This window comes from Clytia hemisphaerica, unplaced genomic scaffold (assembly GCF_902728285.1).
Source record: "Clytia hemisphaerica strain Z4C2 unplaced genomic scaffold, Clytia hemisphaerica genome assembly, whole genome shotgun sequence".
NCBI lineage: Eukaryota > Metazoa > Cnidaria > Hydrozoa > Leptothecata > Clytiidae > Clytia > Clytia hemisphaerica.
This window is the reverse complement of record NW_027103240.1, coordinates 1,086,437-1,100,573: the sequence shown is the minus strand read 5'-3', so window position 1 is coordinate 1,100,573 and position 14,137 is coordinate 1,086,437. Positions and strand designations below refer to the sequence as shown.

Sequence of the window (14,137 nt, the reverse complement as noted above, 5' to 3'; positions counted from 1 at the left end):
TGGAAAGATGAAGAAGTGAATGTTTGTATAACTGAAATGGAGATGAACGAACAACGTAAAGTGCTGATCAAATTACATAGACAATTCCGACATAATTCTGCTAAAGCAACCGAAGATTTGTTACGACAAACGCAGGTCTTTTGACCAACGATATAAGGAAAATCAACAAGGAAGTTGTTGCGGACTGTGACATTTGTAAACAATACAAGAAAACACCTGCCAGACCAGTAGTCGCATTACCAATTGCCAAGAAATTCAATGACGTAGTGGCAATGGATCTAAAGATTGTAAGAACGGTGAACTTTATTTCATTCACTTCATTGATTTTTTACCAGGTTCTCGAAATCAGCAGTTTTGTCAAGAAAGCTTCCAAGTTCTGTCGTGAATGCTTACATTTTAACCTGGATCGAATCAGGTTTCGGAGCTTCCAACAAGGTGATTGTCGATAACGGTGGGGAATTTGACAATCCAGAATTCCTCGATGCTATGGAACAATATAATATCGAGGTTTGTGCAACAGGTGCTGAATCTCCATGGAGCAACGGAGTGTGTGAAAGAAACCACGCTGTTGTAGATTTGATGGTCGAAAAGATGATGTTGGAAGACAAGTCTCTGAGCGTTCGAGAGGCTCTGGCGCATGCAGTTAGTGCTAAGAACTCTTTGCAAAACTACAATGGTTTTGCACTATCCAACTTGTTACCGGTGCACTTCCTAATTTGCCATCCGTTTTGGTGAATGGGTTGCCTGCACTTGAAGAAGCTGAAGGTGATCGTACAAAGACTCACCTGGAGAGAATGTATTCTGCCAGACGTGCGTTTGTCAAAGCAGAATCGTCGGAAAAGATCAAACGAGCATTGAGACATCCTGTACGTTCGTGTGAGACTATCTTTGTAAACGGTGAAAAGGTGTACTACAAGAGAGCTGCTGACAACAAATGGAGAGGACCGGCCAAAGTGATAGGTCACCTCTCTACAAAGGTATTTGTTGTACATGGTTCCAGAGTGTTACGTTGCTCTTCATCTCGAGTCATCCCTGTAAACTCGACGCACACAAAAGGAATTAAGAAAGATGATATTTCATTAGAAGAGGATCAAGCAAATTCATCTGATGACGAGTTATCAATTGCTGCATTCACTCCGCTAGCTGAAACAGTGACAATTCTGATGACGAAACACAAGTGGAAAACAATTCAACCCAACGAATTGAGAATGAGCCAGAGGAATTAAGACGATCCGTACGCAACAAACGAGCTCCTGCCAGATACATCCCAGAAGAAGGAGCTTGGGAAACAGAAACGCAAGAAGCAAACGTTGTGTTCATCCCTGTCAGTCGTCACGGTGAACCAGAGGTGATTGCTGCAAAAGAAGCTGAGTTAGAGAATTGGAAAGCAACTGAAGCTGTTGATACCGTTGATGATACAGGTCAGAAACTTATCTCTACGAGATGGGTTGTAACAGAGAAAGAGTTTGCTCCAGGACAGTTTAAGCCGAAAGCAAGGTTAGTCGTCAGAGGATTTGAAGAACCAATGAAGTTCAGGTTGACGCGCCCACAGCAAGTAAAGCAGCTTTGCGAACCGTTCTCGCGATTGCTGTAAACAAACAGTGGGGGCTAGAACACATTGATGTCAAGGCGGCTTTTCTCCAAGGACGTAAGATCGAGCGTAATGTCTACGTCAAACCTCCAGAAGAAGCAGCAACAGATGGGAAGGTGTGGAGATTGAGAAAGGCGGCGTACGGCCTAGTTGATGCAGCACGAAACTGGTATCTATCCGTTAAAGATACCCTTCTTCAGCTTGGTTGTGTTCATCCAACTTAGACAAAGCAGTTTTTCGCTATTACGATAAAGGTGAACTGCTGGTGCTATTGTGTTGCATGTCGACGATTTCATGTTTGCAGGTACTAAGTTATTTCATGAAAACGTCACTGAGAAAGTTATTACGAAGTTCAAAGTCGGTTACGCAAGACCGATGTGTTCAAGTATGTTGGATTGAATATTCGTCGAGAAAGTGATGTTATCATTTTATTACAAGATGAATACGTTAAGGAGCTCCAATCGTTTGAATTGATTCGTCCGAAGACGATAGAGAGCTTTCTTCCGATGAGATGAGATTATTACGAGAAGTCGGTGGTCAATTGTTGTGGATCAGCTCGCAAACGCGTCCCGATCTGAGTTTTGATACACTTGAGATGAGTGTGTCTAAAAACCAGGCATCAATTAAAACCTTGAAACGATGTTTAAAAGTTATCAAGAAAGCAAAAGAGAAATCGTCACGTATAATGTTCAGACCCATTGGTGAAGACATGAAGTTATTTGTCTTTGCTGATGCTGGTTTTGCAACCTGCCAGACAAGATGTCTAGCACAGCAGGTTTTGTGATTTTATTGATCGGTGAGAAGGGAAGTTGTATTCTCGATTGGGGATCATCAAAGATCAAACGTAAAGTTTCAAGTACGCTTGAGGCTGAAGTTCTTGCTTTGAAAGAAGCATTGAATAATTCGATTTATCTTGGTTCATTGTTAACTGAATTTGTACACAATGATTTCGTTCAGAATAAGATTCCAATCGTAGCGTTTTCTGATAACAAACCTACAGAACAGAACGTACGATCAACTAAACAAGTTAAAGAGAAACGATTGAGAATTGATATCGGTGAAATTCAACGAATGATGAATGAAAGCGAGATAAGTGATATTCGATGGGTTCCTTCTGAGGAACAAATTGCCGATATCATGACCAAGCGTGACGTTATTTCAAAGATGAAGGTACTTGAAAGTATTGTTAATGGTACCTTTTCATGAAAGCAATATTTTGACTATGTAGTATTTTCAGACGCTATGATAGATTTTCAAATTCGTTACACGGACTTGTGATATATTTATGTGTTGTCTACGGACATCACTTCTACACCGGACTTGTCGTCAGCAACAGCTGGTCTGTTGTGTTGTATATATTTTATTAGGCTATTTTATTAGGCTATATTTTTAGGATTATTTAGGACTTCACACATAGGGTTGGGTTCACCCTATTTTATTTTATAAAGAAACTCGTAGGGATTTGTTATAGTATATTTTATGTTCTTGTTTTTACAGAGTAGCCCATCTGGAGGCTTAGAATATATATATACAAACATAAGATATTTATCATTGGTCTATATAGAAAATACTGGTGTCCTGTCTTTTGTGATTTATTTTTCTGAAGTTTATTTTCTATACATTGATTTTAACTCGCTTTCAACACACAGGGTACAAGTTGAGCTGAAAAAACAAAAATTTCTTTCAACAGGTTTCTTTAAACAATAAAGCTTGGGTTTCAAGTGAATAAATTTTTGAGTAAAAATGTAATTTTCATTGTTTATAAGTCAGATGATGATGGCTAGTATTAGGGTTTACGACAAATGAATTTGTGGAATAAAGAATTGATTTTAAACCACTTAGTCAGATACGTGTAAGTTTTAATTGTTCTCTGGGTCTACACATTTGTTGTGTATGTGGCATCTTTTGATGAAACTTGAGACCCGCTTTCATACGTATGGCTAGTTTATGAGTTTACGACAAATGAATTTGTGGAATAAAGAATTGATTTTAAACCGCTTAGTCAGATACGTGTAAGTTTTAATTGTTCTCTGGGTCTACACATTTGTTGTGTATATATGTGGCATCTTTTGATGAAACTTGAGACCCGCTTTCATAAAAAACTTTACGTATGGCTAGTTTGTGAGTTAACGACAAATGAATTTGTGGAATAAAGAATTGATTTTGAACCGCTTAGCCAGATACGTGTAAGTTTTAATTGTTCTCTGGGTCTACACATTTGTTGTGTATGTGGCATCTTTTGATGAAACTTGAGACCCGCTTTCATAAAAAACTTTTACGTATGGCTAGTTTATGAGTTTACAACAAATGAATTTGTAGACAAATGAATATTTTGAAACTGTTAATTCAATAAATATTTTCATGTTTTATTGGTCTTCTTTTTTTGCAAATACATCTTATGACAAAACTTGAGAAATGGCATGGGGGTTTGAAGATAGATCATTTTGAAGAAGGGCAATTGATGTATATAGGTGTTGGGCTATTTCTACCATTATAAAGTTTTTTGCACTGTCTGATGTTGAAAGACTTTGCTTTCTAAAGTGACTTATAATTTTTTTTACACATTTTCAGCACTTCAATTGGATGGTACATTCACTTTGCTGGCTCGGAATTAGAGCTGTAATTCCTAAAAAGTAAGACTTTTTTAATTTTTGTCTTTTCACAATAAAATTTTTTATTCCTTTCGAGAAAATTGCTGTTTTTCTTTCCAATGTTTAATTTGATGTCTATTTCTTTTACTGTTTAAGTCTTTAAGGAAAGTTTTTATATGATTTGGATAGCCATTTTATTTTCCAAGTAGATGGTAATCAAACTTATTAATTTTTTTATAGGAGCTCCTTTGACGATGCTTGGGTGAATTGATCAGTCAATATGGAACTCAAAATGGATGAATGCAATACTACGAATGGAATAACGAACTAACAAAGTTGGTGGACTATCATCTTTTTCGAAATCTTGACGAACGCCAAAAACTCAGAAAGTTTTTCAAGCCACAACCAAAAGAAATCTTTTTTTTAAATGACAATGAATTTTATCCAATTCGAAGAAGTCTTATTTTATTACCTTTTTTGCATTCCACAATATTTCTACTTAACCTTTCCCACTTTTTTGTGACTTTTTTCAGAACAAACTGCTGAATGAGATGTTGGCAACTCAAAGGCGAACCAACATTCTCCTGGGCCAATTGATTGCAAAGGTAATTTTTTTTCAATTTCTCAAAACAACTGGACAACTTTTTTACGCGATGATTTAACACAGCTACAAGCACATCCACGCTTTTCTAACTTGAACCTAGATAAATTTAAAACATGCATTATTTGTCTGTTTTTTGTAAATTTTGCGGCAAGATAGAACATTGGTGTCACCATTCTTTTTTAGGTTTCAGAGCAACCATTACCTAATGCAAACCCAAACCTAAATCAAACACAAACGGCTCCTTTAGATGAAAATGACTTTGTAAGTATCATTTCAACTTCTTTGTTTTTAACTTCATATCCACTGAGTTTTGAATACTTAAAGGAAAACTTTTTGGATTAAGTTCCCGTCAAATTTCGTTTTCATCATCAGAAGAAACTGCTAAAATTCTAAAGCTCTGTGACAAACTGACTTGATAATTTTGAAAAAACTCTTGAGAAGGAAAGAAAGACTTAATTTGTTTTGAGCGGGAGAAAATTATAATTGTAAAATTGATATTTTTTTTAGTTTGAATAATTTTTTGAGAGAGACAATTGTATCCTTTATCCTATCCTTTATTTACTCTCTATTTACTTTATGTATTTGTAACAATTTTAATATGCAACTTTTAGCTTACACAAAGGTTTCTCGATAACTAAAATGTTCCTTTTCGTTGCTTTCATTACTTTTTGCTTTATTTCTAATGTCTGAGTGTCGCCGTGCTAGATTACATTTAAGTACTGTAGTACGGTTATCTAAAGCAATAAAATTGTATTTTTAGGTTCTGGCAGATGGCTCCAACTTGTTAGATGTGCCGAGACATAATACTCCTACAATATATGCCATTGCCTTGGCTAAGGCGATGTTTACGACGGAAGAACTTGAAAATGGCATGGTCTCGCCTAAAGCAGGCAAAAGGAAATCGAGGACTGTATTAGATCCTAATCAAGTCAAGAAAATAAAGCGTAAATTGAATTATTTCATCCACCATGGGTTGACAAATACGATTTAACTTATTTTCAAGGTTTTTTGCTGTTTTATACAAATAAGTCATGTTAAGCCTGGGAGCTCCTCAAAAAGTTATGCCTTGTTTTTGTTTTTTTGCCATAACTTTCAACTAGTTGTGATATAAAAAAATTTAAACTTTGTTTCAAAAAATTGGCAGTCCGCACATTTTGGTTCATTGCTCTTGAAGGGAAAAAGACAAAACCAAAGTTAGTAATACCTTATTGAAAAGACAATTTTGAATGGTAGAATCTAAGCTTTAAATACTTTTTTAAAGAATTCGAAAATGAAAATAAAAACTTCGAGAGCAATCAACTAAAATGTGTGGACTGTCAATTTTTTTTGAAATTCGTTCATATGCTTTTTTTACAGGATTGATTCAACACCAATATAAACTGGAGGAACCAAAGTTCAAAAAAATTTGGCCTCATTGCCGGAGGTCCATCAACCAGGCTGGAAATGACGCCAAAAGAAAAGCTGACGTTGAAGATGAGATTCAAGAGAATAATTAATTTAAAATTATAATTGGTGCAAAGAAAAATTGTTTAATACAATCTATATTGTGATATTTTTTTTGTTGATCCGTTCCTCAAAATTGGATATAAAACAACAGCTCTAATTATTATTTTCGCTAACCCATCTCGGACAAGGTGCTTAAAAACAACTACTAGTCTTCCAGGATATTCAAAACACCGAATGGTTTTAAAAGAAGCATCAAGATTTGTTAAGAATCTTTAAAGTCTCAAATATTGAATTTTTTTCAAGATCTTTAAAGATTCTCAGCTGATCTTTAAAGTATCTCAGCTGATCTTTAAAGTATCTTAGCTGATCTTTAAAGATCTTCAAAGATCATTAAAGATCAATGCTGATTCAGTAAAGATTCATAAAAAGAGACTTTAAAGATTCTTTGAAAGATCTTTGAAAGTATCAGTAAAGATCTTTGAAAGATCCTATAAAGAATCATCGACGTTCATTAAAGAAACATTGAAAGTTTTTTGACCAGGGCACTCCCGTGCGGGGAATCGAACCCCGGCCGCCTGGGTGAAAACCAGAAATCCTAACCACTAGACCACACGGGACATGTCTTTACAAAACGATTCTTCGTCGAGTACACCAAATCGTATTTATCCTTCCTAAAGTGACGCAAAAAGTCTTTTGATTGACACAAACCTAAAGCAACTCCAAGCACGAACTTTGGAGACTCTTATGATCATAATCTGATACTTTGAGACAAGAAAACTGACGAGGCACTGCCCGGATTTGAACCGGGGATCTCCTGTTTACTAGACAGGCGCTTTAACCGCTAAGCCACAGCGCCGAATGATGTTGACGCAGGGAAATTTGAATGGCAATACTCTACGTACTTTGTTCATGTCGAAGAGTAGGTATTGGTCTGTCGATAGCCTTTTCATTTCATCTGGCAATACACCTTCTTTCTATCATCGTCTGTCTGTTGGTTTAGGTCAGCGAGATGTATTTTATTCGCAACATGAAAGTGGCACTCCCGTGCGGGGAATCGAACCCCGGCCGCCTGGGTGAAAACCAGAAATCCTAACCACTAGACCACACGGGACATGTCTTTACAAAACGATTCTTCGTCGAGTACACCAAATCGTATTTATCCTTCCTAAAGTGACGCAAAAAGTCTTTTGATTGACACAAACCTAAAGCAACTCCAAGCACGAACTTTGGAGACTCTTATGATCATAATCTGATACTTTGAGACAAGAAAACTGACGAGGCACTGCCCGGATTTGAACCGGGGATCTCCTGTTTACTAGACAGGCGCTTTAACCGCTAAGCCACAGCGCCGAATGATGTTGACGCAGGGAAATTTGAATGGCAATACTCTACGTACTTTGTTCATGTCGAAGAGTAGGTATTGGTCTGTCGATAGCCTTTTCATTTCATCTGGCAATACACCTTCTTTCTATCATCGTCTGTCTGTTGGTTTAGGTCAGCGAGATGTATTTTATTCGCAACATGAAAGTGGCACTCCCGTGCGGGGAATCGAACCCCGGCCGCCTGGGTGAAAACCAGAAATCCTAACCACTAGACCACACGGGACATGTCTTTACAAAACGATTCTTCGTCGAGTACACCAAATCGTATTTATCCTTCCTAAAGTGACGCAAAAAGTCTTTTGATTGACACAAACCTAAAGCAACTCCAAGCACGAACTTTGGAGACTCTTATGATCATAATCTGATACTTTGAGACAAGAAAACTGACGAGGCACTGCCCGGATTTGAACCGGGGATCTCCTGTTTACTAGACAGGCGCTTTAACCGCTAAGCCACAGCGCCGAATGATGTTGACGCAGGGAAATTTGAATGGCAATACTCTACGTACTTTGTTCATGTCGAAGAGTAGGTATTGGTCTGTCGATAGCCTTTTCATTTCATCTGGCAATACACCTTCTTTCTATCATCGTCTGTCTGTTGGTTTAGGTCAGCGAGATGTATTTTATTCGCAACATGAAAGTGGCACTCCCGTGCGGGGAATCGAACCCGGCCGCCTGGGTGAAAACCAGAAATCCTAACCACTAGACCACACGGGACATGTCTTTACAAAACGATTCTTCGTCGAGTACACCAAATCGTATTTATCCTTCCTAAAGTGACGCAAAAAGTCTTTTGATTGACACAAACCTAAAGCAACTCCAAGCACGAACTTTGGAGACTCTTATGATCATAATCTGATACTTTGAGACAAGAAAACTGACGAGGCACTGCCCGGATTTGAACCGGGGATCTCCTGTTTACTAGACAGGCGCTTTAACCGCTAAGCCACAGCGCCGAATGATGTTGACGCAGGGAAATTTGAATGGCAATACTCTACGTACTTTGTTCATGTCGAAGAGTAGGTATTGGTCTGTCGATAGCCTTTTCATTTCATCTGGCAATACACCTTCTTTCTATCATCGTCTGTCTGTTGGTTTAGGTCAGCGAGATGTATTTTATTCGCAACATGAAAGTGGCACTCCCGTGCGGGGAATCGAACCCCGGCCGCCTGGGTGAAAACCAGAAATCCTAACCACTAGACCACACGGGACATGTCTTTACAAAACGATTCTTCGTCGAGTACACCAAATCGTATTTATCCTTCCTAAAGTGACGCAAAAAGTCTTTTGATTGACACAAACCTAAAGCAACTCCAAGCACGAACTTTGGAGACTCTTATGATCATAATCTGATACTTTGAGACAAGAAAACTGACGAGGCACTGCCCGGATTTGAACCGGGGATCTCCTGTTTACTAGACAGGCGCTTTAACCGCTAAGCCACAGCGCCGAATGATGTTGACGCAGGGAAATTTGAATGGCAATACTCTACGTACTTTGTTCATGTCGAAGAGTAGGTATTGGTCTGTCGATAGCCTTTTCATTTCATCTGGCAATACACCTTCTTTCTATCATCGTCTGTCTGTTGGTTTAGGTCAGCGAGATGTATTTTATTCGCAACATGAAAGTGGCACTCCCGTGCGGGGAATCGAACCCCGGCCGCCTGGGTGAAAACCAGAAATCCTAACCACTAGACCACACGGGACATGTCTTTACAAAACGATTCTTCGTCGAGTACACCAAATCGTATTTATCCTTCCTAAAGTGACGCAAAAAGTCTTTTGATTGACACAAACCTAAAGCAACTCCAAGCACGAACTTTGGAGACTCTTATGATCATAATCTGATACTTTGAGACAAGAAAACTGACGAGGCACTGCCCGGATTTGAACCGGGGATCTCCTGTTTACTAGACAGGCGCTTTAACCGCTAAGCCACAGCGCCGAATGATGTTGACGCAGGGAAATTTGAATGGCAATACTCTACGTACTTTGTTCATGTCGAAGAGTAGGTATTGGTCTGTCGATAGCCTTTTCATTTCATCTGGCAATACACCTTCTTTCTATCATCGTCTGTCTGTTGGTTTAGGTCAGCGAGATGTATTTTATTCGCAACATGAAAGTGGCACTCCCGTGCGGGGAATCGAACCCCGGCCGCCTGGGTGAAAACCAGAAATCCTAACCACTAGACCACACGGGACATGTCTTTACAAAACGATTCTTCGTCGAGTACACCAAATCGTATTTATCCTTCCTAAAGTGACGCAAAAAGTCTTTTGATTGACACAAACCTAAAGCAACTCCAAGCACGAACTTTGGAGACTCTTATGATCATAATCTGATACTTTGAGACAAGAAAACTGACGAGGCACTGCCCGGATTTGAACCGGGGATCTCCTGTTTACTAGACAGGCGCTTTAACCGCTAAGCCACAGCGCCGAATGATGTTGACGCAGGGAAATTTGAATGGCAATACTCTACGTACTTTGTTCATGTCGAAGAGTAGGTATTGGTCTGTCGATAGCCTTTTCATTTCATCTGGCAATACACCTTCTTTCTATCATCGTCTGTCTGTTGGTTTAGGTCAGCGAGATGTATTTTATTCGCAACATGAAAGTGGCACTCCCGTGCGGGGAATCGAACCCCGGCCGCCTGGGTGAAAACCAGAAATCCTAACCACTAGACCACACGGGACATGTCTTTACAAAACGATTCTTCGTCGAGTACACCAAATCGTATTTATCCTTCCTAAAGTGACGCAAAAAGTCTTTTGATTGACACAAACCTAAAGCAACTCCAAGCACGAACTTTGGAGACTCTTATGATCATAATCTGATACTTTGAGACAAGAAAACTGACGAGGCACTGCCCGGATTTGAACCGGGGATCTCCTGTTTACTAGACAGGCGCTTTAACCGCTAAGCCACAGCGCCGAATGATGTTGACGCAGGGAAATTTGAATGGCAATACTCTACGTACTTTGTTCATGTCGAAGAGTAGGTATTGGTCTGTCGATAGCCTTTTCATTTCATCTGGCAATACACCTTCTTTCTATCATCGTCTGTCTGTTGGTTTAGGTCAGCGAGATGTATTTTATTCGCAACATGAAAGTGGCACTCCCGTGCGGGGAATCGAACCCCGGCCGCCTGGGTGAAAACCAGAAATCCTAACCACTAGACCACACGGGACATGTCTTTACAAAACGATTCTTCGTCGAGTACACCAAATCGTATTTATCCTTCCTAAAGTGACGCAAAAAGTCTTTTGATTGACACAAACCTAAAGCAACTCCAAGCACGAACTTTGGAGACTCTTATGATCATAATCTGATACTTTGAGACAAGAAAACTGACGAGGCACTGCCCGGATTTGAACCGGGGATCTCCTGTTTACTAGACAGGCGCTTTAACCGCTAAGCCACAGCGCCGAATGATGTTGACGCAGGGAAATTTGAATGGCAATACTCTACGTACTTTGTTCATGTCGAAGAGTAGGTATTGGTCTGTCGATAGCCTTTTCATTTCATCTGGCAATACACCTTCTTTCTATCATCGTCTGTCTGTTGGTTTAGGTCAGCGAGATGTATTTTATTCGCAACATGAAAGTGGCACTCCCGTGCGGGGAATCGAACCCCGGCCGCCTGGGTGAAAACCAGAAATCCTAACCACTAGACCACACGGGACATGTCTTTACAAAACGATTCTTCGTCGAGTACACCAAATCGTATTTATCCTTCCTAAAGTGACGCAAAAAGTCTTTTGATTGACACAAACCTAAAGCAACTCCAAGCACGAACTTTGGAGACTCTTATGATCATAATCTGATACTTTGAGACAAGAAAACTGACGAGGCACTGCCCGGATTTGAACCGGGGATCTCCTGTTTACTAGACAGGCGCTTTAACCGCTAAGCCACAGCGCCGAATGATGTTGACGCAGGGAAATTTGAATGGCAATACTCTACGTACTTTGTTCATGTCGAAGAGTAGGTATTGGTCTGTCGATAGCCTTTTCATTTCATCTGGCAATACACCTTCTTTCTATCATCGTCTGTCTGTTGGTTTAGGTCAGCGAGATGTATTTTATTCGCAACATGAAAGTGGCACTCCCGTGCGGGGAATCGAACCCCGGCCGCCTGGGTGAAAACCAGAAATCCTAACCACTAGACCACACGGGACATGTCTTTACAAAACGATTCTTCGTCGAGTACACCAAATCGTATTTATCCTTCCTAAAGTGACGCAAAAAGTCTTTTGATTGACACAAACCTAAAGCAACTCCAAGCACGAACTTTGGAGACTCTTATGATCATAATCTGATACTTTGAGACAAGAAAACTGACGAGGCACTGCCCGGATTTGAACCGGGGATCTCCTGTTTACTAGACAGGCGCTTTAACCGCTAAGCCACAGCGCCGAATGATGTTGACGCAGGGAAATTTGAATGGCAATACTCTACGTACTTTGTTCATGTCGAAGAGTAGGTATTGGTCTGTCGATAGCCTTTTCATTTCATCTGGCAATACACCTTCTTTCTATCATCGTCTGTCTGTTGGTTTAGGTCAGCGAGATGTATTTTATTCGCAACATGAAAGTGGCACTCCCGTGCGGGGAATCGAACCCCGGCCGCCTGGGTGAAAACCAGAAATCCTAACCACTAGACCACACGGGACATGTCTTTACAAAACGATTCTTCGTCGAGTACACCAAATCGTATTTATCCTTCCTAAAGTGACGCAAAAAGTCTTTTGATTGACACAAACCTAAAGCAACTCCAAGCACGAACTTTGGAGACTCTTATGATCATAATCTGATACTTTGAGACAAGAAAACTGACGAGGCACTGCCCGGATTTGAACCGGGGATCTCCTGTTTACTAGACAGGCGCTTTAACCGCTAAGCCACAGCGCCGAATGATGTTGACGCAGGGAAATTTGAATGGCAATACTCTACGTACTTTGTTCATGTCGAAGAGTAGGTATTGGTCTGTCGATAGCCTTTTCATTTCATCTGGCAATACACCTTCTTTCTATCATCGTCTGTCTGTTGGTTTAGGTCAGCGAGATGTATTTTATTCGCAACATGAAAGTGGCACTCCCGTGCGGGGAATCGAACCCCGGCCGCCTGGGTGAAAACCAGAAATCCTAACCACTAGACCACACGGGACATGTCTTTACAAAACGATTCTTCGTCGAGTACACCAAATCGTATTTATCCTTCCTAAAGTGACGCAAAAAGTCTTTTGATTGACACAAACCTAAAGCAACTCCAAGCACGAACTTTGGAGACTCTTATGATCATAATCTGATACTTTGAGACAAGAAAACTGACGAGGCACTGCCCGGATTTGAACCGGGGATCTCCTGTTTACTAGACAGGCGCTTTAACCGCTAAGCCACAGCGCCGAATGATGTTGACGCAGGGAAATTTGAATGGCAATACTCTACGTACTTTGTTCATGTCGAAGAGTAGGTATTGGTCTGTCGATAGCCTTTTCATTTCATCTGGCAATACACCTTCTTTCTATCATCGTCTGTCTGTTGGTTTAGGTCAGCGAGATGTATTTTATTCGCAACATGAAAGTGGCACTCCCGTGCGGGGAATCGAACCCCGGCCGCCTGGGTGAAAACCAGAAATCCTAACCACTAGACCACACGGGACATGTCTTTACAAAACGATTCTTCGTCGAGTACACCAAATCGTATTTATCCTTCCTAAAGTGACGCAAAAAGTCTTTTGATTGACACAAACCTAAAGCAACTCCAAGCACGAACTTTGGAGACTCTTATGATCATAATCTGATACTTTGAGACAAGAAAACTGACGAGGCACTGCCCGGATTTGAACCGGGGATCTCCTGTTTACTAGACAGGCGCTTTAACCGCTAAGCCACAGCGCCGAATGATGTTGACGCAGGGAAATTTGAATGGCAATACTCTACGTACTTTGTTCATGTCGAAGAGTAGGTATTGGTCTGTCGATAGCCTTTTCATTTCATCTGGCAATACACCTTCTTTCTATCATCGTCTGTCTGTTGGTTTAGGTCAGCGAGATGTATTTTATTCGCAACATGAAAGTGGCACTCCCGTGCGGGGAATCGAACCCCGGCCGCCTGGGTGAAAACCAGAAATCCTAACCACTAGACCACACGGGACATGTCTTTACAAAACGATTCTTCGTCGAGTACACCAAATCGTATTTATCCTTCCTAAAGTGACGCAAAAAGTCTTTTGATTGACACAAACCTAAAGCAACTCCAAGCACGAACTTTGGAGACTCTTATGATCATAATCTGATACTTTGAGACAAGAAAACTGACGAGGCACTGCCCGGATTTGAACCGGGGATCTCCTGTTTACTAGACAGGCGCTTTAACCGCTAAGCCACAGCGCCGAATGATGTTGACGCAGGGAAATTTGAATGGCAATACTCTACGTACTTTGTTCATGTCGAAGAGTAGGTATTGGTCTGTCGATAGCCTTTTCATTTCATCTGGCAATACACCTTCTTTCTATCATCGTCTGTCT

General features: G+C 40.4%; 1 protein-coding gene and 29 non-coding genes across 30 annotated transcripts; 1 reads left to right on the top strand and 29 right to left on the bottom strand.

Moving 5' to 3' along the window:
- The first annotated feature begins 3,783 nt into the window (after positions 1 to 3,783).
- Positions 3,784 to 6,328, top strand: LOC136801093 (uncharacterized). Its single transcript, XM_067057751.1, has 6 exons — positions 3,784 to 4,224; positions 4,423 to 4,517; positions 4,716 to 4,787; positions 4,970 to 5,047; positions 5,547 to 5,730; positions 6,143 to 6,328. Exons 3-6 carry the CDS (start codon positions 4,734 to 4,736, stop codon positions 6,280 to 6,282), a joined length of 456 nt encoding a protein of 151 aa, XP_066913852.1. The 5' UTR covers positions 3,784 to 4,224; positions 4,423 to 4,517; positions 4,716 to 4,733; the 3' UTR covers positions 6,283 to 6,328.
- Positions 6,329 to 6,777: 449 nt separating this feature from the next.
- Positions 6,778 to 6,849, bottom strand: Trnae-uuc (transfer RNA glutamic acid (anticodon UUC)). The gene has a single exon. It is a non-coding gene; the product is annotated as a tRNA-Glu (tRNA).
- A 166-nt stretch (positions 6,850 to 7,015) lies between these two features.
- Positions 7,016 to 7,088, bottom strand: Trnat-agu (transfer RNA threonine (anticodon AGU)). The gene has a single exon. It is a non-coding gene; the product is annotated as a tRNA-Thr (tRNA).
- A 183-nt stretch (positions 7,089 to 7,271) lies between these two features.
- On the bottom strand, positions 7,272 to 7,343 carry Trnae-uuc (transfer RNA glutamic acid (anticodon UUC)). Its single transcript has one exon. It is a non-coding gene; the product is annotated as a tRNA-Glu (tRNA).
- Positions 7,344 to 7,509: 166 nt separating this feature from the next.
- Positions 7,510 to 7,582, bottom strand: Trnat-agu (transfer RNA threonine (anticodon AGU)). The gene has a single exon. It is a non-coding gene; the product is annotated as a tRNA-Thr (tRNA).
- Positions 7,583 to 7,765: 183 nt separating this feature from the next.
- Trnae-uuc (transfer RNA glutamic acid (anticodon UUC)) lies at positions 7,766 to 7,837 on the bottom strand. The gene has a single exon. It is a non-coding gene; the product is annotated as a tRNA-Glu (tRNA).
- A 166-nt stretch (positions 7,838 to 8,003) lies between these two features.
- Positions 8,004 to 8,076, bottom strand: Trnat-agu (transfer RNA threonine (anticodon AGU)). The gene has a single exon. It is a non-coding gene; the product is annotated as a tRNA-Thr (tRNA).
- Positions 8,077 to 8,496: 420 nt separating this feature from the next.
- On the bottom strand, positions 8,497 to 8,569 carry Trnat-agu (transfer RNA threonine (anticodon AGU)). Its single transcript has one exon. It is a non-coding gene; the product is annotated as a tRNA-Thr (tRNA).
- A 183-nt stretch (positions 8,570 to 8,752) lies between these two features.
- Positions 8,753 to 8,824, bottom strand: Trnae-uuc (transfer RNA glutamic acid (anticodon UUC)). Its single transcript has one exon. It is a non-coding gene; the product is annotated as a tRNA-Glu (tRNA).
- A 166-nt stretch (positions 8,825 to 8,990) lies between these two features.
- Positions 8,991 to 9,063, bottom strand: Trnat-agu (transfer RNA threonine (anticodon AGU)). Its single transcript has one exon. It is a non-coding gene; the product is annotated as a tRNA-Thr (tRNA).
- A 183-nt stretch (positions 9,064 to 9,246) lies between these two features.
- On the bottom strand, positions 9,247 to 9,318 carry Trnae-uuc (transfer RNA glutamic acid (anticodon UUC)). Its single transcript has one exon. It is a non-coding gene; the product is annotated as a tRNA-Glu (tRNA).
- A 166-nt stretch (positions 9,319 to 9,484) lies between these two features.
- Positions 9,485 to 9,557, bottom strand: Trnat-agu (transfer RNA threonine (anticodon AGU)). The gene has a single exon. It is a non-coding gene; the product is annotated as a tRNA-Thr (tRNA).
- Positions 9,558 to 9,740: 183 nt separating this feature from the next.
- Positions 9,741 to 9,812, bottom strand: Trnae-uuc (transfer RNA glutamic acid (anticodon UUC)). The gene has a single exon. It is a non-coding gene; the product is annotated as a tRNA-Glu (tRNA).
- A 166-nt stretch (positions 9,813 to 9,978) lies between these two features.
- On the bottom strand, positions 9,979 to 10,051 carry Trnat-agu (transfer RNA threonine (anticodon AGU)). Its single transcript has one exon. It is a non-coding gene; the product is annotated as a tRNA-Thr (tRNA).
- Positions 10,052 to 10,234: 183 nt separating this feature from the next.
- Trnae-uuc (transfer RNA glutamic acid (anticodon UUC)) lies at positions 10,235 to 10,306 on the bottom strand. The gene has a single exon. It is a non-coding gene; the product is annotated as a tRNA-Glu (tRNA).
- A 166-nt stretch (positions 10,307 to 10,472) lies between these two features.
- On the bottom strand, positions 10,473 to 10,545 carry Trnat-agu (transfer RNA threonine (anticodon AGU)). The gene has a single exon. It is a non-coding gene; the product is annotated as a tRNA-Thr (tRNA).
- A 183-nt stretch (positions 10,546 to 10,728) lies between these two features.
- Trnae-uuc (transfer RNA glutamic acid (anticodon UUC)) lies at positions 10,729 to 10,800 on the bottom strand. Its single transcript has one exon. It is a non-coding gene; the product is annotated as a tRNA-Glu (tRNA).
- A 166-nt stretch (positions 10,801 to 10,966) lies between these two features.
- Trnat-agu (transfer RNA threonine (anticodon AGU)) lies at positions 10,967 to 11,039 on the bottom strand. Its single transcript has one exon. It is a non-coding gene; the product is annotated as a tRNA-Thr (tRNA).
- Positions 11,040 to 11,222: 183 nt separating this feature from the next.
- Positions 11,223 to 11,294, bottom strand: Trnae-uuc (transfer RNA glutamic acid (anticodon UUC)). Its single transcript has one exon. It is a non-coding gene; the product is annotated as a tRNA-Glu (tRNA).
- A 166-nt stretch (positions 11,295 to 11,460) lies between these two features.
- Positions 11,461 to 11,533, bottom strand: Trnat-agu (transfer RNA threonine (anticodon AGU)). The gene has a single exon. It is a non-coding gene; the product is annotated as a tRNA-Thr (tRNA).
- Positions 11,534 to 11,716: 183 nt separating this feature from the next.
- Positions 11,717 to 11,788, bottom strand: Trnae-uuc (transfer RNA glutamic acid (anticodon UUC)). Its single transcript has one exon. It is a non-coding gene; the product is annotated as a tRNA-Glu (tRNA).
- Positions 11,789 to 11,954: 166 nt separating this feature from the next.
- On the bottom strand, positions 11,955 to 12,027 carry Trnat-agu (transfer RNA threonine (anticodon AGU)). The gene has a single exon. It is a non-coding gene; the product is annotated as a tRNA-Thr (tRNA).
- A 183-nt stretch (positions 12,028 to 12,210) lies between these two features.
- Positions 12,211 to 12,282, bottom strand: Trnae-uuc (transfer RNA glutamic acid (anticodon UUC)). Its single transcript has one exon. It is a non-coding gene; the product is annotated as a tRNA-Glu (tRNA).
- Positions 12,283 to 12,448: 166 nt separating this feature from the next.
- Positions 12,449 to 12,521, bottom strand: Trnat-agu (transfer RNA threonine (anticodon AGU)). The gene has a single exon. It is a non-coding gene; the product is annotated as a tRNA-Thr (tRNA).
- Positions 12,522 to 12,704: 183 nt separating this feature from the next.
- Trnae-uuc (transfer RNA glutamic acid (anticodon UUC)) lies at positions 12,705 to 12,776 on the bottom strand. Its single transcript has one exon. It is a non-coding gene; the product is annotated as a tRNA-Glu (tRNA).
- Positions 12,777 to 12,942: 166 nt separating this feature from the next.
- On the bottom strand, positions 12,943 to 13,015 carry Trnat-agu (transfer RNA threonine (anticodon AGU)). The gene has a single exon. It is a non-coding gene; the product is annotated as a tRNA-Thr (tRNA).
- A 183-nt stretch (positions 13,016 to 13,198) lies between these two features.
- Positions 13,199 to 13,270, bottom strand: Trnae-uuc (transfer RNA glutamic acid (anticodon UUC)). The gene has a single exon. It is a non-coding gene; the product is annotated as a tRNA-Glu (tRNA).
- A 166-nt stretch (positions 13,271 to 13,436) lies between these two features.
- Positions 13,437 to 13,509, bottom strand: Trnat-agu (transfer RNA threonine (anticodon AGU)). Its single transcript has one exon. It is a non-coding gene; the product is annotated as a tRNA-Thr (tRNA).
- Positions 13,510 to 13,692: 183 nt separating this feature from the next.
- Trnae-uuc (transfer RNA glutamic acid (anticodon UUC)) lies at positions 13,693 to 13,764 on the bottom strand. The gene has a single exon. It is a non-coding gene; the product is annotated as a tRNA-Glu (tRNA).
- Positions 13,765 to 13,930: 166 nt separating this feature from the next.
- Trnat-agu (transfer RNA threonine (anticodon AGU)) lies at positions 13,931 to 14,003 on the bottom strand. The gene has a single exon. It is a non-coding gene; the product is annotated as a tRNA-Thr (tRNA).
- Positions 14,004 to 14,137: the final 134 nt, after the last annotated feature.

What these genes read in the sequence shown, in the direction of transcription:
- LOC136801093 (XM_067057751.1), top strand. Translation starts at nt 4,734, where the DNA reads ATGTTGGCAACTCAAAGGCGAACCAACATTCTCCTGGGCCAATTGATT. An exon ending in TGGGCCAATTGATTGCAAAG is followed by an intron (nt 4,788 to 4,969) that starts GTAATTTTTTTT and finishes ATTCTTTTTTAG; the next exon opens with GTTTCAGAGCAACCATTACC. An exon ending in TCAAGTCAAGAAAATAAAGC is followed by an intron (nt 5,731 to 6,142) that starts GTAAATTGAATT and finishes CTTTTTTTACAG; the next exon opens with GATTGATTCAACACCAATAT.